This window comes from Lagenorhynchus albirostris, chromosome 4 (genome assembly GCF_949774975.1).
Source record: "Lagenorhynchus albirostris chromosome 4, mLagAlb1.1, whole genome shotgun sequence".
Classification (NCBI taxonomy): Eukaryota; Metazoa; Chordata; class Mammalia; order Artiodactyla; family Delphinidae; genus Lagenorhynchus; species Lagenorhynchus albirostris.
Window position 1 is genome coordinate 2,280,164 of NC_083098.1, and position 21,312 is coordinate 2,301,475.

The following is a 21,312-nucleotide window of genomic DNA, read 5'->3' on the forward strand; positions in this document are numbered from 1 at the left end:
GGAGAGGACGCAACAGTGAGAGGTCCGCGTACCGAAAAAAAAAAAAAAAAATCCACGGCAAGCTAAAGTTGTTCTTAATGATAACATGATGAGCTTACTTTGTTTGGTGAGGCTGATTTTAAATCTTATTTTAAAACCATAATAATTTGATACATACCACAGTTTTATTTCTATAGCTTACTTTTAATATTTGTACAACCATTATACATTCACTTACTAATTCTAAAAAATAAATTGCTGAAATAGGAAGCCAGTTCTTGGTCATCATCTGTCATATCATAGACATAAATTGTAAATGGAGTTTACTGGTATGGCAAATAGAAAACCACTTCCAACAAAGACACAGATTTAGAATCCATGCAATGTACATTTTTGGAAATTCCAGTTGATGTAGCTTGGTATTAGAAAACTTAGAGGAATAAATTCTTCATATTGTCCATAGATAATACTTCTCTAATATTAATTGTTTACCTAGGTCTTAAAAGAAAGAGGTAATAAGCAAAAGAAATGAACATTGACACTATTTACAAGTTTCTAAAAGACAGGTTTTGGGTTGCTTTCTAAACTGATGTGACACATCTGCTCTGGTTACCGGGGAAGACAGCTGTTGTTCAGGACACTTAAGGCATGAACTCCTGGAGGAGAGCATGGGATCTTCCCAGACTTGCAGCACTGCTGATGGGCACATTCAGAGCTGGTCAAAAGAGGCTACTATTTGTTCAGACTTGGTAAAAACTGAAAATACTTCAGGCAGAGATTCTGTTTCACTGGAAGATTTGTGGGCCTGAGTGACTGGCCATCTGCTTCTGCCCCAGGAACTGTCATCATTGCTTCAGAGAAGCATCTGGCTTCGAGCAGTAGGAACGAGCTGGTTTATCACATGCTAACTGCAAAGCAGAAGAATGAAAGACTCAACACACACAGAAAAGGCAGGAATGAGCGAGAGGGCACGAGAGAGAGAGAGAAGCATGATGTGAAAAAAATATATATGTTTATGTTAAAATATGTTTATATATATATTTTAAAATAACTGGGAAAATTTAATTATGGGCAGAATTTAGGTGATACTAAGGGATTCTTCATTTTGTTAGGTGTGAAAATGACATTGTGGTAATGTGTGAAGGTGTCTGGTTTCCAGAGATGCATATGGGAGCAAGTATTGAAATAACATGACAACGCCTTTAACTACCTTTAAAAAGACACTGATAAAGCAAATGTTCAATTACTGATAACTGTTTTACGATGGCTATATGGGGGATTGCTGCACTGTTTAAACTCCAGGTCTATGTCTTTCTAACTGTAACCTTGTTTACACTAACTCTTCTAGACAGAAAAATGGCTTCAATACAACTTTCTGCCCCTATTTAAAAAAAACAAAAAAGAATAAATAACTCACACAAACTGATCTGTGGATGACAGTTGCTTCATAATATCTCTCTGGATGTTAAGAGCTTTGGTGAAAATCAGTGATTTTGATATTGGACTAGCCTTGATAATGAAACTGTGTACAAGCTCCTGTGTCCTTAATTTTTTGAAGTAAAAGTCTGGGTCAAGAGCTAAGGATTAGGAATATGAAGATGTAGAAACAAAGGTTAGCTGTTGGGCTTGGAAACTGGTAACAATTTAGACTATAAACCAGCCACACAGCAGAATCACTGAACTCCCAGTTCCCTGAAAGATACAGATAAATGTCCGACACACAGTCCTAGGTTGTTTTTATAGGAAGCAGACCCACCAGATGAAAAGTGCTGACTGTAAAAACACAGACCCTAGACCATTTGAAACCAGAAGGTTGATGATGCTTGAAACCTCACCTTGATGCCAGCCAACCTGAGAATCGTGCATGAGCTAATTATGCACTCTGCAGCCCCTCCCTCACGTGGCCTTTAAAACCCTTCCCTGAAAGCCATTAGGGAGTTCGGGTCTTTTGAGCACGAGCTGCCCATTCTCCTTGCTTTTGCCCTGCAATAAACGCTGTACTTTCCTTCACCACAACCCAGTGCCAGTAGTTTGGCTTTTCTGCACACGGGCAAGTGGACCCAAGTTTAGTTTGGTAACAATAACACTAAATAATCATTAAGTTCACTTGCTTTTTCCTAAGGCATATTCTTAAAGTATGGTAATAGTATCATGTCATTAACAAAGAGGTGAGTAATTCTTCCTCTTCTTTTGCTAAGGACTTAGGACATACAGTATTTCTAATTTACCTAAAAGCTGTATCATATAATGTCACTGCTTTTACAGTGAATATTCTGGCAAAACATTAAAATCTTGAAAACCATACACCTCCAATCACAGATAGGTCCTCTCTACGGGGTAAGGGCTGTGGTGGATTAATAGAAGTTACAGTGGCCTTTGATGGTTCAGAACTGTTTCCTCAATTGGATGAGACAGAATATAATACTCAGATTCATAAACAGGAGTTTCTTACTCATATTTCTACTTTTATTGTCTCAAAATTACATCACAATTAATGTGTTTTGGTTGTATATAAATGTTATTTTGGATGTCATTAGCCACTATTAAATATAAAATTTACAGCCACACAAAAATATTTTTAGTGCCCAGCTTCCAAAATCAGACATACTTAGGTGCATAGCTCTCTCAATCATTTATTAGGAATGTTATTAACAAACTTGGGAAAAGTTATATGATGCCTTTGGATCTTTATCTATGAATGGTAATAAGAAGAGTATTGCCCTCATAAAGGTGGAGAGGAGATAATAAATTTATGCAGCACCTGGAAAACAGTACACCCTCAATCACTGAAAATGATAATTATTACTGTTGCTATTATATGGAACAGAAAGAAAAATTAAGTGAAAAACAATTCACATATTCATTAATCCTTAGGACCAACCTGACATTGGAAGTAAAATTCTGGATCTACTACTAGAACAGCCTCTTTTACTTCAACTTCCTAAACTGTAGCCAGAATTCTGTACAAGCCAAGTCTATGTCTAAAAAATAAGCTGCATTAACTCATGTGCAACTAAAACTGGAGTTTTAATGTTCTAATAGGACATTAAAGGTGAAATACTCCTATCTCTTCCCCTTCAACTCTATTATCCTGGAGAAACAAATTCCTTCTCTGAGCCTCTGGTTTTTCACAGATAATAAGTGTATTAAAATAACTTGCAGTCAGAGCAGAAATACATGAAATAGAGACCAAAAGTAAAAACCAATAGAAAAGATCGATGAAACTAAGACCTGCTTTTTTGAAAAGATAAACAAAATTAATAAACCTTTAGCCAGATTTAACAAGAAACAAAGAGGGCCCAGTAAATAAAATTAGAAATGAAAGAGAGGTTACAACTGATATCACAGAAATACAAACAATCGTAGGGGAATACTATGAACAGTTATATGCCAATAAATTGAACAACCTAGAAGAAATGGGAATTCTTAAAAACATACAATATTTCAAGGCTGAATCAGGAAGAAAGAGACAATCTGATCAGACCAGTTACTAGTAGTGAAATCAAATCGGTTATCAAAAAACTCCAAATAAAAAAAAAGATAGCTTCACAGGGGAATTCTACCAAATGTTGAAAGAAGAGTTAAAACCTATCCATCTCAAACTATTCCAAAAAAGTGAAGAGGAAGGAACACTTCCTAACATATTCTTAGAGGCCAACATTATACTGAAACCAAAACTAGGAAAAGATACTACAAAAAAAGAAAACTACAGACCAATGTCCCTGATGAACATAGATGCAGAAATCTTCAACAAAATATTATCAAACCAAATTCAACCATACATCAAAAGGATCATACATCATGATAAAGTGGGACTTATTCCAGAGATGCAAGGATAGTTCAATATCCACAAATCATTCAATATGATACACCACATTAACAAAACAAAGAATAAATACAGGATCATCTCAATAGATGTGAAAAAGCATTTGACAAAATTAAAAATCCATTTGTGATTAAAAACTCTCAACAAATTTGGTACAGAGGAAACATATCTAAACATAATAAGGGCCATTTATGACAAACCCACAGCTAACCTCATACTCAATGATAAAAAGATCAAAGCTTTTCCTCTAAGATCAGGAACAAGACGAGAATGCCCACTCTTGCCACTTCTATTTAACAAAGTATTGAAAATCCTAGCGCAGCAATCAGACAAGAAGAAGAAATGAAAGACATCCAGTTTGTAAAGGAAGGAGTAAAATTGTCACTATTTGCAGATGACATGGTACCATAGACAGAAAACCCAAAAGACCCCACCACAAAACTATTAGAACTAATTGATGAATTCAGAAATTTGCAGGATACAAAATCGGTATACAGAAATCTGTTCCATTTCTATACAGCAATAATGAAATATCAGAAAGAGAAATTGAGAAAACAATCCCATTTACAATCCACCAAAAAGAATAAAATACCTAGGAATGCTTTCTTTAACCAAGAAAGTGGAAGATCTGTACTCTGAAAACTGTAAGATACTGATAAAAGTAATTGAAGACAATACTAATAAATAGATACACAGTATTCATATATTAGAAGAATTAATATTGTTAAAATATATTTTCTACCCAAAGCAATCACAGAATCAGTGCCGCCCCTGTCAAAGTACCCATGGCATTTTCCACAGAATTTTATAATCCTAAAATTTGTATGGAATCACAGAAGATTCTGAATAGCCAAAGCAATCTTGAGAAAAAAGGACAAGGCTGGAGGTACCACACTCCCATATTTGAAATGATATTACACAGTTAAAGTAATCAAAACAGTATGGTGCTAGCACAAAAACAGACACATAGATCAATGGAATAAAATAGAGAGCCTAGAAATAAGCCCACATGTACAGGATCAATTAATACGACAAAGGAGGCAAGAATACACAATGGGGAAAAGACAGCCTCTTTGATAAATGGTGCTGGGAAAACTGGACAGCTACATGTAAAAGAATGAAATTAGAACACTTTCCCATACCAGATATGAAAATAAACTGAAAATGGATTAAAGACTTAAAATGTAAGCCCTGAAACCATAGAATTCGGAGAAGAAAACTTAGGCACTATGCTCTTTGACATTGGTCTTAGCAATATTTTTTGGATCTGATTCCTCTAGCAAAAGCAACAAAAGCAAAAATAAACAAATGGGACACAAACTAAAAAGCTTTTGCACAGCAAAGGAAACCATCAACAAAACGAAAAGGGAACCTACCGAATGGAAGAAGATATTTGCAAATATGTCCAATAAGGGGTTAATATCCAAAATATATAAAGGACTCATACAACTCAATATGAAAACAAACAAGCAAACAAACAACCCAATAAAAAAATGGGCATAAGATCTGAATAGGCATTTTTCCAAAGAAGACATACAGATGGCCATCAGACGCATGAATAGACGCCCAACATCACTCATCATCAGGGAAATGAAAATCAAAACCACAATTAACTATCACCTAACCTGTCAGAACGGCTATCTTCAAAAAAGACAAGAAGTAACAAGTGTTGGCAAGAATGTGTAGAAAAGGGAACCCTCCTACACTTGGTGGGAATGCAAATTAGTGCAGCCACTATGGAAAACAGTATGATGGTTCCTCAAAATTTTAAAAATAGAACTAACATATGACTCAGAAATTCCACTTTTAAGTATTTATCTGAAGAAAATCCAAAAAGATACATGCACCCTAATGTTCATAGCAGCATTATTCACAATAGCCAAGGTATGAAAACAACTTGTGTCCAAGTTTATATGGCTTTAGTGATTCTGCTCAATTTAAGTGCGCTTAAAAGGTCAGGCTTTGAGAAATTGGAAATAAGACTCCGAGATGAAGTTAGATGCCAGGAGACTAGGCAGACGATGAAGGCACAGAAAATGTATGTTACCCGCTTTGGCCCAAGAAGGTCATTTGTTAGTCTATTGTTGGGTTTTTTTGGTTGTTGTTGTTTGTTTGGTTTTTTTTTTCCCCAAACTAATGGTCAGAAATAGACCCTAAAGGATTCCAGCTCCTTGAAAGGGTTTTCCTTCTGATCCAACCCCTGCCCTCACCACCCCCGCCCGCATCGTCTCCAGCCCCTGGCGGGGACCACATTCTCCCGCTAGACGTGGGGAGGGGACGCTCGCGCGGCCGGGACACCCCTGCCCTCCCTGGCCCCGGCCCCAACTCCGTCCCCATCTTTGTCCCCAACTCCGTCCCCATCAACTCCGTCCCCTACTCCGTCCCCAACTCCGTCCCCAACTCCGTCCCCATCTCCAACCCCATCTCCGTCCCCAACTCCGTCCCCATCAACTCCGTCCCCGTCAACTCCGTCTCCATCATCTCCGTCCCCATCTCCGTCCCCAACTACGTCCCCACCTCCGTCCCCATCTCCGTCCCCAACTCCGTCCCCAGCGCCGTGCCCCTCTCCGTGCCCAACGCCGTCCCCGCTCCGTTCCGCGGCCGCGCAGCGTCCCGACCGCACAGGCGCGGACCACACGGCGCAGGCTCGGCGGCCGGAGCAGGCGCGTCAGCCCATCTCGGGAACGCGGGGACGGGGACGCGGGGACGGGACGCAGCCGCTCCCCCCGCACCGGCGCGTCCGGCCCGAGCGCGCGTCCTCCGGGGCTGCGGGCGGGGCGCCAGGGTAGGTCGGCTCCGGGGGGAGGGGCGGCGCGGGGGTCCGGGATGAGCACCCCTTTGGCGAGGCCTGGCCGGGGCGCGGGGCGCCGCGGCGGCGGGAGGCGGAGGCGCAGCGCCTCCCGCGAGTCCGCGGTGGAGGTGAGCTTGGCCGCAGGGGTGCAGTCGGCGGCGTTTGGTCTGCGGGGCCCGTCAGCCCCTGCCGCTGCCCCCTTCGGGAGGTGTGGGTGGGCGCAGAAGGACGGGGTGGCATCTTTCTCTCCGCCCTTCAGACCTCCAGGACGGCCTCGGGCTTCCTGCGCCGGGAGGGAAGGCGGGCGCAGTCCCTGCGGCCGTGGGCACAGGTGTCGGGGCCGGATGCCGCCGCTGGCTGGGGTGCGGGGCAGGGAGTCCAGTGCTGCGAGGTGACCGCGGGCAGCTGTGGGCCTGGTGAGCCCCTCCGTCGTCTTCGGGAGAGAGGACCAGGGAGGCGTCCCCTCCTGCTTGCTTAGGGCTGCGAAGGAGAAACGTGAGAAGATCAGACTTCCTGGGAGGAAGAGATGAAAAACGTGACACAGGAGAAGCCAAATTATGAGGGGGAGCTGGGACTTCCGTGAACGCTGAGGAGTAGACCGGTCTCTTCCTGTGCAGGAAACAGTGAAGGAGACACTGTTTATGGTTTGGGAATTAAAGATGCGGAAGAGGTCTAAATACTACAGGGTTTAGGAGATGCTTAAAGGGTTTTTTTTGTTTTGTTTTGTTTTGTTTTTTATGCATCAGATAGGCAAGAATGTAGTTCTCCTGGAGCATGGAAAATGTTATTAAAATACAGCTAAGAAGAGTATTTGGAGAAGGCTGACGATATTTGCTATTTTATTTCATACAATGTTGCCTAGAATTTCTGGAGTCAGAAATCATCATTTGAATGATAAATGTCAGTATCATGTGAGTGGGAAAGCCAAAAGCTAACTTAAATCAATGAGCACCTTTTTTGGGTAAAAGGTAACTGCGAATTTAATGTACATAAATAAAAACAATGAATTTAGACAGTGAAACTCTTTGATAATAGTTTTTTCTTTTTTCTCTATCAGTCCTTTAATACTTAGAATTATCTTTTCTTCGAGAATAGTTTTATTGGTTTTGAAAAAATATACATGCGAAAGTCAAAGAACAGAGGAAATTTAAAAAACAAAACATTGATTTAAATGACCTAGTAAGTCGTAACCATCTTAAAACCGTGTAAACATCTTTCCATGTATCTTGTAGGTTTGAGCAATGAGAATTTTTTTTAAAGCCAAGTAGCATTTATGCAAGTAAAACAAATCACAGACACTGTACATAATTATACATGAAAACACACATGATATGATTTTAAAAGTCTAAAAGTGGACTTCAAAGATGGAACTTACGGAGTTTTTTCTTCAGAAGAGAGAATAGAAAATTATACTAAATATATTTAATAAGCTTAAAATATGATAAAATCTTTTTTTAAAACAAATATTTATTTATTTTTATTTTTGGCTGTGTTGGGTGTTCGTTTCTGTGCGAGGACTTTCTCTAGTTGCAGCGAGCCGGGGGGCCACTCTTCATCGTGGTGCGCGGGCCTCTCACTATCGCGACCTCTCCTGTTGCGGAGCACAGGCTCCAGACGCGCAGGCTCAGTAGTTGTGGCTCACGGGCCTAGTTGCTCCGTGGCATAAGGTATCTTCCCAGACCAGGGCTCGAGCCCGTGTCCCCTGCATTGGCAGGCAGATTCTCAACCACTGCGCCACCAGGGAAGCCCCAAAATATGATAAAATCTTAATGTTTGCACCTGTATGCAAGACAGATGTTTGCCACAAGCAATGAGAACTTGATGTACAAGACACCCTTGTCCATTGGGTAGTAATGGTCGTACTCCTTAAAGAGTCATGTAGTTACCGTTTGCCTCATAAATGTAAACATTTTCTTGTTCTTTCTTGTAGATCGATCTCCTGAAATTTAACTTTTCAAGATGAAGTTTGTATTGGCGGTGGCCTTTTTTGTTTTAATTTCCTTGTGTGTTGAAGAAGCCTGTTCTAAAGAGAAGTCTTCAAAGAAAGGGAAGGGGAAAAAGAAGCAGTACCTATGCCCATCGTATGTTCTTCATGTCTTATATTCTTATATGGAGAAATATTATTGCATTTTTCATCAAAGTGGTTTATTGAAACACATGGCAACAGAACTTTCCCTATTAGAATTGCACCCATTTGTTTCATAGGTAGAAAGTGACAAAGTGAAGAGGGCTTTACAATGGGAAAGCTAATTCTCAGTATGATAAAGGTAAAGTTTTATAAAGTTTTGTTCGTGCCCTGGGCTTCTGTAATTTTCATACATCTTTTATAAAAGTAGAAAAAAGTTTCTATTTCTTTCTTACCCTGAATGTGCAACTTTCGCTGGTTACTGAGATTCCCTGCTTTGAGCAAATGCCAGTTCAAAAAGTTGACTTTAAAAAAAAATACTACTGAAATGGAATATTCATTTAAAAAATCAGATTGCTAGACTATGATTTTAAGGTCTATTTAATTCACATTAAGGCATGGCAGGAGAAGAATTACATGGTAGGTCCATTTTCCATTTCAATGGGGTTATTTGGGGTAAAAGATTTATCTTAGGAAATAAGTATATTTCTCAAAAAATGTCATTAAATTTGAAGTTACCTGTAAAAACAAAATCTAAATCCAATTCCCACTCCCTCCCCACTCAGAAAAAAAACGGCAAAAAAATTTTATGGTTTGGACTCTATTTTAAAAAAAAATAAAGTGTCACTATTACTGGTGAATAACAGTAAATAATACCCAATAGTTAGAACAGTTGAACAGTATATAAATCAATAACCTTCACAGAATATGTGCTTTTAAGTAATAATGTTAAAACATATGCAGTAATGTGGAGTAAGAATTAAGTTGCTGGTACTGGTTATTTTTACATTAAGATTTCCGAAGTGCTATATTGATCTCAGGTAACATTATTCCAGCATCATCACTACTTAAATATTGATTATTATAGTTTCATAGATGTTTCATAAGAATTATTAAGATACCTTCTGGGAAGTAAATTTTGTAAAGAAAGGATATTAGAGTTGGTATTTTGGAATGGACGTCTGTATGAATATATGAGACGGAAGGTCTGGGGACGGTATGGTGCCCCATATAAAGTCCCGCAGTACGTAAAGCTCTCTGTTAAGAAATACCTCCTAGTTTTCAGCGTTAATAGTCCTGCTTCTTCCAGTCTACACAGCCTGACGTCAGGGCCAGGCTTCTGGGTGTGACAGGATGGCCCCATCCGCCCTACTGAGTGTGACTCATCTTCACAGATAAGAGTGTTTGAGCTGCAACCAGGGGACTCGCGTTTTCGGGAACTGGACATGGTCAGGCCTTACTCTTCCCAAGGATAAGGACACCTTGTCATAGTTTGGATATCTTTCATTTTAACGTTTTGTTGGATAAATCTTGGCATATTGATGTGAACTCTTGTATTTGTCTTGAAGGCGCGCTGATCCTATGTGTGGAGTCAAGCCATCTGTGGTCAGTCGGGTTCCGCTCTCTGTGGAAGCTGATGGGGCTCCTGTCTCCCTCGCCCCAGCCTGCTTCCCCCCCCCCCCCGCATCCTGTTAAATGTCATGAATCACAGCTCTGAATGTGGCAACTGCAAGCCTTATGAATGCCGTGTACCTTACAAGAGTCTTTTAGAGGGCATCCTATTTCTTCCCAGAACTGCGCTCTTGCCTTATATGTAAACTGACTGTATATGCTTAGGCTGTCTCTGGTTAGGACAGATTTTTAACATTAAATCTGATAGATAAAGAGTGAAACAATGAAGGTTCTCTTTGGTGCATATGGAAACCTCCAAGTGGAAGGCCCAACATACACGTGGTGAGCCCGTATCGCAGTGTTTTAGGTATGTTGAGAAATTAAATTTTCTAGAAATTTTCTACCACAGTTTTCAAATTTTGATTATATTACTTACTTTCTTGCAATTATGAGACTGAATAAAGCTTTATTAACAGGAGCCCTGGTGACGCTGCCCCAAATCCAGCTTATTAAAAAGTAGATGTACTTTGGAGAATTACATTTGCATATTTTTTGTTTGAGCATTTTACTAAGAATTTTGAGTTCATGGTCACTGAACTTCTGAAGGCTAAGGTTTTCTCTGGCTTTTGTTGGATCCGTTGTATTAAATTTCTTTGAATATCCAGGTTGGGAATCTCAGTTACAATAACGGGCTGGGAAGGAATATGCAGATTATTTGTTTCTCAGCGGATGGTCCAGTTTGCCCATCCTGTGTAAGCTGACTAAGCATAAAACATCTTGATTAAGAGGAATATTTGAGATCACAAAACCCGGAAGTTACGTACAGGCTTCCATACACTCCTCAATATGGTGAAATCTTGCCCAGTGATGTTCTGATTTCTTTACATTTTTTTTTTAATAGAGTTGAAGAGCAATGGTGTTGAACGGATATACGCAGTTGATGTGTTGTGCACATGTAGTAAACAGGAGCAGAAACTTCCCTTTTTATTCTTGAAACGTTTCTTCCCAAAGATTGGAAATAAGAGGAAAACTGTTTCTAAATGTAGAAAGGACTTAAGACCCTTCGTACTCTAGGTTGATGTGGAGCTGGAATCGTATGATACTCTCTCCCTGGCTCTTTATGATTTTTTTAACCTTTAATTGTTTTGAGAAGCTCGAAAATGATAAATTTATGCCGTTATTCATTGTTTTTTGGTGTGTAACTGGAGCAGCGGTACCAGGTTGCCAAACTACCTGATAAATTTGAGTCCCAAAATTTTAGAAATTCAGTATATATTAATAAATACACAGTAAACTTTAAATTAGAAGCTATGTTTTAGATTAAGTCCTTGGACACTGTTTAGCTTTTTATTTTAAAGCTTGAATTTGACACTGACCTGACTCTATGGGTCTTCTGATTTCCTATACGTTCTGCCTCAGCGATTTTGTCCAAATCTCTGGCTGTACCTCCATCTGTGCACTGTTAACGCCTAAGGTGCTGTATGCAGCCCAGCCTCTCTGAAGAATGTACCCATACATCCACCACTTCTGCCTGGTTATCCCATCTTGATCTTAAAACTCAATTCAAAATGATAAAAACCCGAGTACGGAAATCCTCCCCACGTCTCCTAATACAGTGTTTCCATTTGCATCCTTTGCCATCCAAACTCAGATCCTAGGGGTTACCTAGGACCCCCTCTTTCTACCTTAGCTTCTCAAGTCCAGTCGTTGCCGAGACTTCCGCGTTCAGAGTCTGCGCCATCTTGTGAGTGTGTCCCTCACTTCCATCCCCATCGTGACGCCGCTGTCGCTTCTCCCCCCAGCCTTTCTAGTGAGCTCGTTATTGGTCTCCCTCTTCTTGGCTTCCTCTACCAGTTCCTACCCCACCCGGACCCTAGAGTGTATTTTCCACAGCGTACTCAAGCCACTCCAGCGCTTAGAGTCCCCTGAGGGACTCCATAACCTTTGGGAAAGGTTCTGATTTCTTGGCTCAGCACGCAAAACTCTTGCTGAACTGGCCTCTGACTCCTCTGTCTGTATCTTTGCATCCCGATCACGCCCTTACTCAAGTCTCATACACGCTTGCTCTTTCACACTTCCGAAGTGTTCTTCCCTTTACCAAAATGCCAGAGGTTTCCTTCTTCCATGAGTTAACCCTTGCCTCAGCGGTCTTATGAAAATCCACAGCGATAAATACCACGTGTTCGCTGTCGACTCCTGTATCTGTGTGCTCGGCCCAGATCTCTCTGAAGAGCACCACATCCATACATCCAACGCTTGAATCTGACTGTCCCGTAATGACCCCATACTCAAACTTTGTTGTCTCCTTTGGGAAACCTTTTTTTTTTTTTTTCATATTATAAAGTGTTTACTATTTCCACCACCTATTAACAAAAAATTAAAATTAATGCTGGCCGCTGAATCAGAAATCTCTCTATATGTGCGCATGTATATGCTTATATATATACACACACATATTCATATGCTTTTACTTTCTTTAAATATGCAGAAAAATTCTGACCATTAATGGAATCATTTCTGAATTATTGCACATGACTCTTGCTTAATTATTCACAGACGCCTAACACCATAATGCATTTAATATATGCGCAAACAGACACTAGCAAAAGACTCCAGGCCATCCTTGCTTCCTAAATAACACAATTTCAGCTACATATAATATTCCTTTATTACATGCTAAGTACAAGGATAGATTTATTTTTGTTTTTTAAGCATTATGAAATGGTTAAATTATAGATTCTATAACATTTTAATCCTGACTGATTTTCATAACCCATCTTGCAAGGTGGATATCTATTTTTTTTTAACATCTTTATTAGAGTATAAACCTTGCTTAATCCTGACGGTCTGATTTAGACAATCACACTCTGTGCCTTCGAGGTTCCCTAATTGCCTATCCTGCTTATAAAACTACGTGGTGACATCAGCTGTAATTGTCTGCTCCCCCTACTAGATGGTAAACTCCGCGAGGGCTTGTCTTACTGACTTAGTCACCAGAGATCAACATCGTGCCTGGTTCAGAATGTACATGCCATAAACATTTGTTTAAAGAGTGAATACAAACTCAAGATCGTTGACCCTTACAAGTCACTGTATCTGGATTTTGTTACAGTACTTGAAAATAATTTATATGATCTCCCTGGACAGTATTTAGACATATAGTCTTAATATAAGGAGAAGAAGGGAGTTAATGTCTAGGTTATTGGTAGAGCGTCTTCAGCCTGGAAGATGCTTCCTGGTGAAAGTTTGGCCTTCTCGTGATAAACATCATATCAATGACTAAAATAAACTATACAGAGGAAACATCCAGATGGAGAGTAATGTGATACTGAAACATATGGTGGGTACGTGAGACAGAATTAGGATCTAATATGACCTTGGAAGTCCAAAGCGATGGGCTGAATCTAACGAGATTGAAGTATAAACTGCACTTTGGTTCAGAAATCATGTGTGCAAGTATAGGATGGGGAAAGCAATGTGGCTGAACACACTTGGAAAAAATATTAAATAGTGTTGTAACCATAATACAAATGAATAATAATATACTGTAGTATAATATGACATAATATAATATGATATATAATATATATACCTGATGCAGATGAGTAACTCTGTACGCTATCTTTCCATCCCAGCTAAATATAACTATATGCATAGTTACTTAAGAAAGAAATTAGTGTTCTTATTTTACCAATTTGTGTTAAGCATATTACTAGCCTTAAAAGGATTATATTATTTAAAGCAAGACTTACAGAGATTTCTGCACTGTGCTGGTCAATACCTTCAGCGGAGAGAAATAAGAATAGTTGAGGTAATTAAAATAATGTCATATTAGAAAGTGCTGAAGGAACTGAGGTATTTGACAGTTATCTTCAATTTTGTGAAAACTTGTGATTCAGATGACAAAGTAGACTTTGCTGCTTGGCACCAATACTTACAACCAGGACTAATGAGTAGAACCTCGAGAAGGGATATTTTTGGCTCCAAATTAGCAAGAACTTTCTAATAGCATTCTGCCAGATATAATTGCCTGGGAACAGAGGCAGTGGAGCTCACAGCAACCCCAAGCCACAGGGGATAATTACTTGCAGGCATACTTTATAGAAAGTTTGAGCCTTGGGTAGGTAGTTTGGCCCGACAGAGGTGTTTAAGGACATTTCAATTTGTGAGATTTTTAAGAGTCTTTGATTCTAGTATGTTGTATGTGATGACGGTCTTATGATTATCCAATTGCAGAATGATATAGAAAGAATCACCTTTTAAAAATTTAATCTCCACCCAGATTTAAAGAGCTTGGCTGCTAATATTGGTACATTGTCGTGGAGAGCTCTACCATATAAAATAAGTATACCTTGGTCTAATAATCAGGACTTAAAAACTTGCAGTGGTAGCATTTCTTCTTGAAATTTCACAAGTAATCAGGTTTTTTGAATACCTTTCAAACTCAGACCATCTGTTCTCTTTTCTGACCTAAACCAATCAGAATAAATATGTCAAGCTACTGCTAATCTCAAGAACTAATGATTGAGGGATGACGAATATTAATTATCTGAGCAATGCCTGCCATAACTGATGAGAAGAAGGCTTAGGTTTATGGATCTGTGTTTATATGTCTATTGTATATGAAACCAGAACATTCTAAAATATACTTTCGGAATTCTTGATTGAATGAACAAAAACAAAACAAAACAGAACTGTTTGAACCAAAACCAAAGCATTATTTGTCATTTCTATTTGTACTCATAGCAGACACAGTAACACTTTTTAATACTGAATTTGGCCCGACTGTAACCCCTTGACACATACTGACATTTTTGTCATCGCTGAGTTAGGGAAATTTCTACCATTTGTTGAGGACTGTTTGAATTCCAGGCATCTGATAGCTCACCGTAAGTGTAACTAATTTGCTTACAAGTTACATTTGAAATCTTTCTCCCATTTTGGGCCCAGACTTGTACCTTAGGTGTGAAGAAGCATCATAAGAAGCCCTTAATTGATCCTGGAGGAGGACTGCTATTATTTCTATGACTGTTCGGTCATGTTTGCATGTATTTACTTCATCCTAATGATATTTCCTCCAAACTGTTGGTACTCTAGCTTTAAAATCATGACATGAAGATTTATGGTTCTTGTGTGTGTAATGAGAAACAATATGACTACTTTTTATTAGTTTCTTCACAACCTAAAAAAGTTGTGTGTGTATAAATGTGTTTGATACCAATATGAGATTTTTTTTTGTCTCCTTCAGAGAGATACCACCATTTAATGGTAGTATTCGTAGACATCAGTTCTGTGTAGTATGAAGGGTTGGGTTAAGTATAATGTTAGCCATTTTCTTCCTATTCTGATTTTATTCCCTGTTATTCATTAATAGAAGGGATTGATTTCAGTTTAGTTCCATTTCCTTACTTCCTAATGGAAATGTTCAAGATAAATACATTGGCCCAAAATGAAAGGCTGATTGGAAATGGATATGGAGAATCTGTACAATGGATATAATTGAAAACTGCCAGTATTATTATTACTATAACAAAGGTAGATCAAATTTTTCATTGATGGGCAGTTATGTATTTTCTTACTACCTAACAAACAATTCTGATTTAATGGCATGATATTATTTTGCAGTCAACTGAATTAATGATCTTCCCTTTCCAAATAATTTCCTAGATTTTGAAATCGGAATCCTCATTATTTTAGTTATTCCGGCATGAAACTTAAATGGAACCTGTTTTCTCTTAAAATGATCTCCTGTATCTGTCCTGTTCATTGCATCTCCTCTTACCGTCATTTTCAACATAGTCTGTTAAAATAGTTTCCTAATTACTTGCCGTATTTTTTTCCCCGCTCATTATTATTCATCTTACATACCGTTTCCATTTTCATCTTGTTAATCTTATGTTGCAGACCCACAGTGTCTTCTTATTCCCTCAAGGATCCAGGGCAGACTGTTCACTCTGACTTTCAAAGGTCTCTCTGATTTACATGCGGAACTTTGTGCGAAACTACTCTCTCATCTTAGAAAGGCTGATCTGTCCTTGTGCCAACCTGCCACTGCTTATGCTTAGACATGCTTATGGTTATAGAGCGGCAACCTCCTGCTTAATCTACGCAGTCCTTCAGGGCTCATCTCAGTCATTACCTTGCCTGATGAAACCTTTTAAACGATTAGAAGTGTTCACTGAAAGTAAGATTAGTGCAAATTATTAGCATGCTATGGCTGTTAATGCATTAAGGTCTTGGACCTTGTTAGAAATACAGTGTTTGCAGAGGGAAAAAAAGGGTTAATTTCGTGGTGGGTATATCATACCTGGAACATTGTGTTGAATTCTGGTTGCATTCGTTTGTGAGGATTGGATTTACGTGGGAGTTTGTTCAGATAATCATGATCAGCGTTTGCAGGAACATGAGAGTCTGTGGTTTGATAGGTTTACCGTGGGTTATTTTCTTTAAGAGTAGATGAGTAATCCACCATTGTGAGGAGTTTTCATATAATAGGAGCTAGAATTCATATTTAGACCTCAAGTTATAGAACCAAGACCAAAGAGAGAAACATAGAGGAAGACATTTCCATTTGAAAGGATAGGATATAACTATCCAACAATATAACTATCCAAGGATTTCCTTGGGAGGTTCTTTGTCACCAGCACCTCCCAAGCTTGGGTAGGGACACTACCTAAACGTAGCATCACTGGGAAGTTGCCGAATTTAAAAGTTCTTTTCACCAAGGTTTCACGAGCTTATGATTAGAGCTAAAATTAAACTCCCTCTTCTTGACCTCTTAGAATCCTTTTTGTGCATCCTGTGTGTTTTGACACTTGATTAGATTTAATAGTAATATTCTTCCTATGATACCTTTTATTTTCTAGTTGAAATGTATATATTGTGTTAACTCTTCAGCCGAATTATAAATACTTGAGATGAGATGGCTCTCCCTCTCTCTCCACTTTCATTACAGTATATACACTTTCATTTAGTAAGCATAAATGAAGCTCTGATTCAAGGAATTTTGAAGTAGGAAGAATATATATATATACACACACACTTTCGTAAAGATACACACTTTCATATTTATATATAGTTTCATATTCTGCCTATTTCAATGTTCTCTGCATTTCAGCTATGTTTATACTTACTAAACCAAATGGGTGACTGATCAAATAGAAAAATCATAAAGTAATCTTTTGATGGGTCAGTGGCTCACTGGGACCGTGTTTAGAGATCACCTTGAAACATGCATTGTTTAAAATTCCCTTTGTATGTCTGCTTAATCTAGATGGATAAAACCTTGGAATTTGGGAGAAAGCCCACTGCGGTATCTCAATTAGGACTTTTGTTGATGGGCTTTATAACTTTCAATAAGTCATTTAATTTATTTAGGTCTCAGTTTTCTCATTCTTATGGTGAAAAGTTTCATCTCAGTAGTTTCCTAATTTCAGTCATTCATTCCAACTCTATCTATTATGATGCAGTCAAGTTTTATTTATGATTGTTTTGCTACCTTTATATTCAGGGCTAACTATTCCTGTTTTTGTCAAGATTTTTCATTTTCTGATTTAGAACTAGACAAGCCTAACCAATGGAAAGAGAATACACAAAATTCTGTTTCTTAAGCAAGTTAATTACTAAGGGATCTAATTGCAGAATTGACTTATCAAAATGTAGGTATGTAACCATCCTCCCAAGTCGAAGAATCACATGTGTGCAAGGTAAATTGTACCCATTCTTAACTCTATAATTTTTCACAAACTGAGGAATTTGACTTACAAAAATGTGTCCTGTGTTTGTCTTTTGTTTTCTTTTGGAGGTGAATAATTTCTGTAATGCAGTAAAGGATAGAGTATCTTTGCCGACGTCTCCTGTATTCTTTTTGAGCTACTACCTGAAAAAAGCACATCACTGCGGTCCTCCAGAGAACAGAGAGCACGTCATAAATGAGTCCCTTTGCCCTCAACATGGAAATTTACACTTAGAATTCAAGAAGCAAATTATTCAAATTTATGTACATACAAATAGCTCCTCTGAGAGATGATGTAAATAGGAAATTACCTTTCTAAGAGCTCTGATTGGAATAACAGCAAAACAATGATTCAGTCACTAATAGACTTTGTTGGAGAATGAGAGACATCTGACCTTTATTAGTCCTCCTGTGAGAAAACAGTAGGAGGAATTCTTGATGATTCGGGGGAGTTTAGGACTCCACTCCCAAGAGTAACCTGATAGAAAAGGCCCACATTTAATGAGTGGACTCGTAGCCTTCTTTGCATCTGTGTTCAGCTCTCAGTTACACCACGGACGTGGCTGCTGAGATAATCCAAAGGTCGTATTGCAACACCCTTTAATATCTCCCAGGAGTTCCATATGTATTTGACTGGAATATCTATAATGTTTTCGGTTTCATTCTACAAATGTTGTTTGGAATCTCCATTGGTTTATTTTGTGTGTTGATGTAGCCTTGGCTGGGTCTTCATTGTGGTGCCTCAATTCTTCACTGGCCCTTAGTGGCTCCATGTTTCTCTTTCCCTAATAATGGTTTCAGTCCTTGATCAATACCCCTTTCGGTCTTCACCTACGATACGAAATTCTACTTTAAAGAAAAGAAGTAGAAGTTGCTAGACTCGCGCTCACTCACCCCTCCATCTTCCCTCCAGAGCTGCCTGTGGCATCATCCTTTCTCTTCTCCTTGACTCCTGACCCAGAGGAAGAGGGACGTCCTTTTCTCAGTCCTGGATTCCGTCCCCCACCCCCTTCTGAGACGCGCCCCATCACCACACTCTGCTTGCCCATGCTTCATATCTTCTCTTCTTTGGCTCCTTTTTCTAAGGGCTTAAAACTACGCTGAAGCGTCGCCTACCTGAAAAAATTCAGTTTTTTTGTTTGTTTGTTTGGCTGCACTGCATGGCATATGGGATCTTAGTTCCCCAACCAGGGATTGAACCCGCATCCCCAGCATTGGAGGCACGGAGTCTTAATTGCTGGACCACCAGGGAAGTCCCAAATGCACATTTTTTGTATTCCTATTTCATCAAATTTGTTTTTTCCTCTGTGTTCATTGTCACATTTCTTAAACTGACAGCCCACAATTTCAGCTCTAATTCACAATTTTTTCCTTTTCTTTACTTGAATTTCTTTGAATTGCAAAAGCCAGACATTAGTGTTGTAACAAAGGAAACAGTAGAACCACTTAATTCTCCTATCAGCAGACCGGCAGCAAATACTCTCATTAGTTTTTCTTGAACTTACAGTCTTTCTTCTTTCACTTGTGAAAACTTTTTTTGCCAAATATCCAAGTCTGAATCACCATAGGTTTCCCATGGTCTTCCATGAAAACAGTGTTGCATGAAAAGTCTCTTGTTCACTAGCAAGTCGAACAGTCATCCAAGTGCTGTTCTTTGGAACAATTCTCGTAGTTCAGTTTTCTGTGCAGCAGAAGTGCTGTCTGGATACTTGCCATTTTTTTCATGCAGAATATTAAAATAATATGGATTTAAATTGCAAAATTTAATAAATTTAATATTTTTTACTGCTTCTTTAAGAACATTACATGGGAACACCATCTTTCACATCTTTTATTTATTTCTTACTGCTGGTGTCTAGTGGTTAAGGACATGAACACTCTTGCTACGTACAACTATTAGTTTCCTGAGTTGTGCACTTGTAGTCTTATCCACCGTTGCTTGTGCAGCATCAGTGCAAATGTCTGCAGCGTGAAACAAAGTAAATGTTGTTTTGAGGATGATGATGATGATGGAGATGAAGAGAATAGTTTGACTTTCTGGACGCGCAGAAAAGGTCTCGGGCACCTTCAGGTGTCTGTGGACCACTCTTTGAGAACTGCTGTTTTCTAGTGTCAGCAGATTTGAGATGCTCATTGTATATCCAACCATGTATTTCTCTTTTCTTTTTTTTTTTTATTGGAGTATAGTTGCTTTACAATGTTGTGTTAGTTTCTACTGTACAGCAAAGTGAATCAGCTATACGTGTACATATATACCCTCTTTTTTAGATTTCCTTCCCATTGAGGTCACCACAGATCACTGAGCAGAGTTCCCTGTGCTCTACAGCAGGTTCTCATTAGTTATCTATTTTAATACGTAGTAGTGTATATGTGTCAATCCCAATCTCCCAATCTGTCCCAACACCCCCTTTCCTCCCTTGGTACCCACACATCTGTTTTCTATGTCTGTTACTCTATTTCTGCTTTGCAAAGAGGTTCATCTGTACGGTTTTTCAAGATCCCGCATATGTGCATTAATAGATGATATTTGTTTTTCGCTTTCTGACTTCTTCACTCTGTATGTCAGTCTCTAGGTCCATCCACATCTCCACAAATGACCCAGTTTCCTTCTTTGTATGGCTGTATATATGTGCCACACCTTCTTTTCCTGCCATGGTGTGCTTCTCAATGTCTCTCTGTTAGTCATCTGCTGTGTTCACTGTGACCACCTCCTGGAATCTGCCCTCCGCCTTCCCTTTCCACCTGTTACCTGCTTCCTTATCCTTCCAGCCCAGCTCAGGAGTCACCTAGTCTATTAAATCCCTACTCTAGACACAATTAAATGATAGAGAAATAAAATTAACATTGACAATTTTTTTTTTTTTTTTTTTGTGGTACACGGGCATCTCACTGACGTGGCCTCTCCTGTTGCGGAGCACAGGCTTCAGACGCGCAGGCTCAGCGGCCATGGCTCACGGGCCCAGCCGCTCCGCGGCACGTGGCATCCTCCCGGACCGGGAGCACGAACCCATGTCTTCTGCATTGGCAGGCGGACTCTCAACCACTGCGCCACCAGGGAAGCCCTGCTCTGGCCTCTCTTTACTGAATATCTTGTTTTTGAGTTTTGTTTGTAGTAGCAAGGAAAACACTCCCTTTTACTAGCTCGGTGCTATAAATTTCGAAGGAGCAGTAGGAATAGGGTGTTGATTTGGAAAAGAAGATGCGTGAATGTACGTTATGTGTATGTGTAAGAAATCAGGATATTCTACATATTTGTGAATCAAATCACATACTGAAAACTTCAACAGGTTTTTTTCTGACTAGGGATCTTCTTTTTTTTAAAATTAATTTATTTTTATGTATTTATGTTTGACTGCATTGGGTCTTCATTGCTGCACACAGGCTTTCTCTAGTTGCGGCCAGCAGGGGCTACTCTGTTACGGTGCGCCGGCTTCTCATTGCGGTGGCTTCTCGTTGCGGAGCAG

The 21,312-nt window shown here is 39.3% G+C and overlaps 1 protein-coding gene across 1 annotated transcript in view; it reads left to right on the forward strand.

Annotated features, from left to right (window-relative positions):
* The first annotated feature begins 8,555 nt into the window (after positions 1-8,555).
* The window catches only part of GLRB (glycine receptor beta), a 63,928-nt gene continuing 51,171 nt past the window's right edge, over positions 8,556-21,312 (forward strand). The window contains exon 1 of the mRNA XM_060147077.1: positions 8,556-8,677. Within this exon, the coding sequence (XP_060003060.1) occupies positions 8,556-8,677 (122 nt within the window). The remainder of the gene's footprint in view (positions 8,678-21,312) is intronic.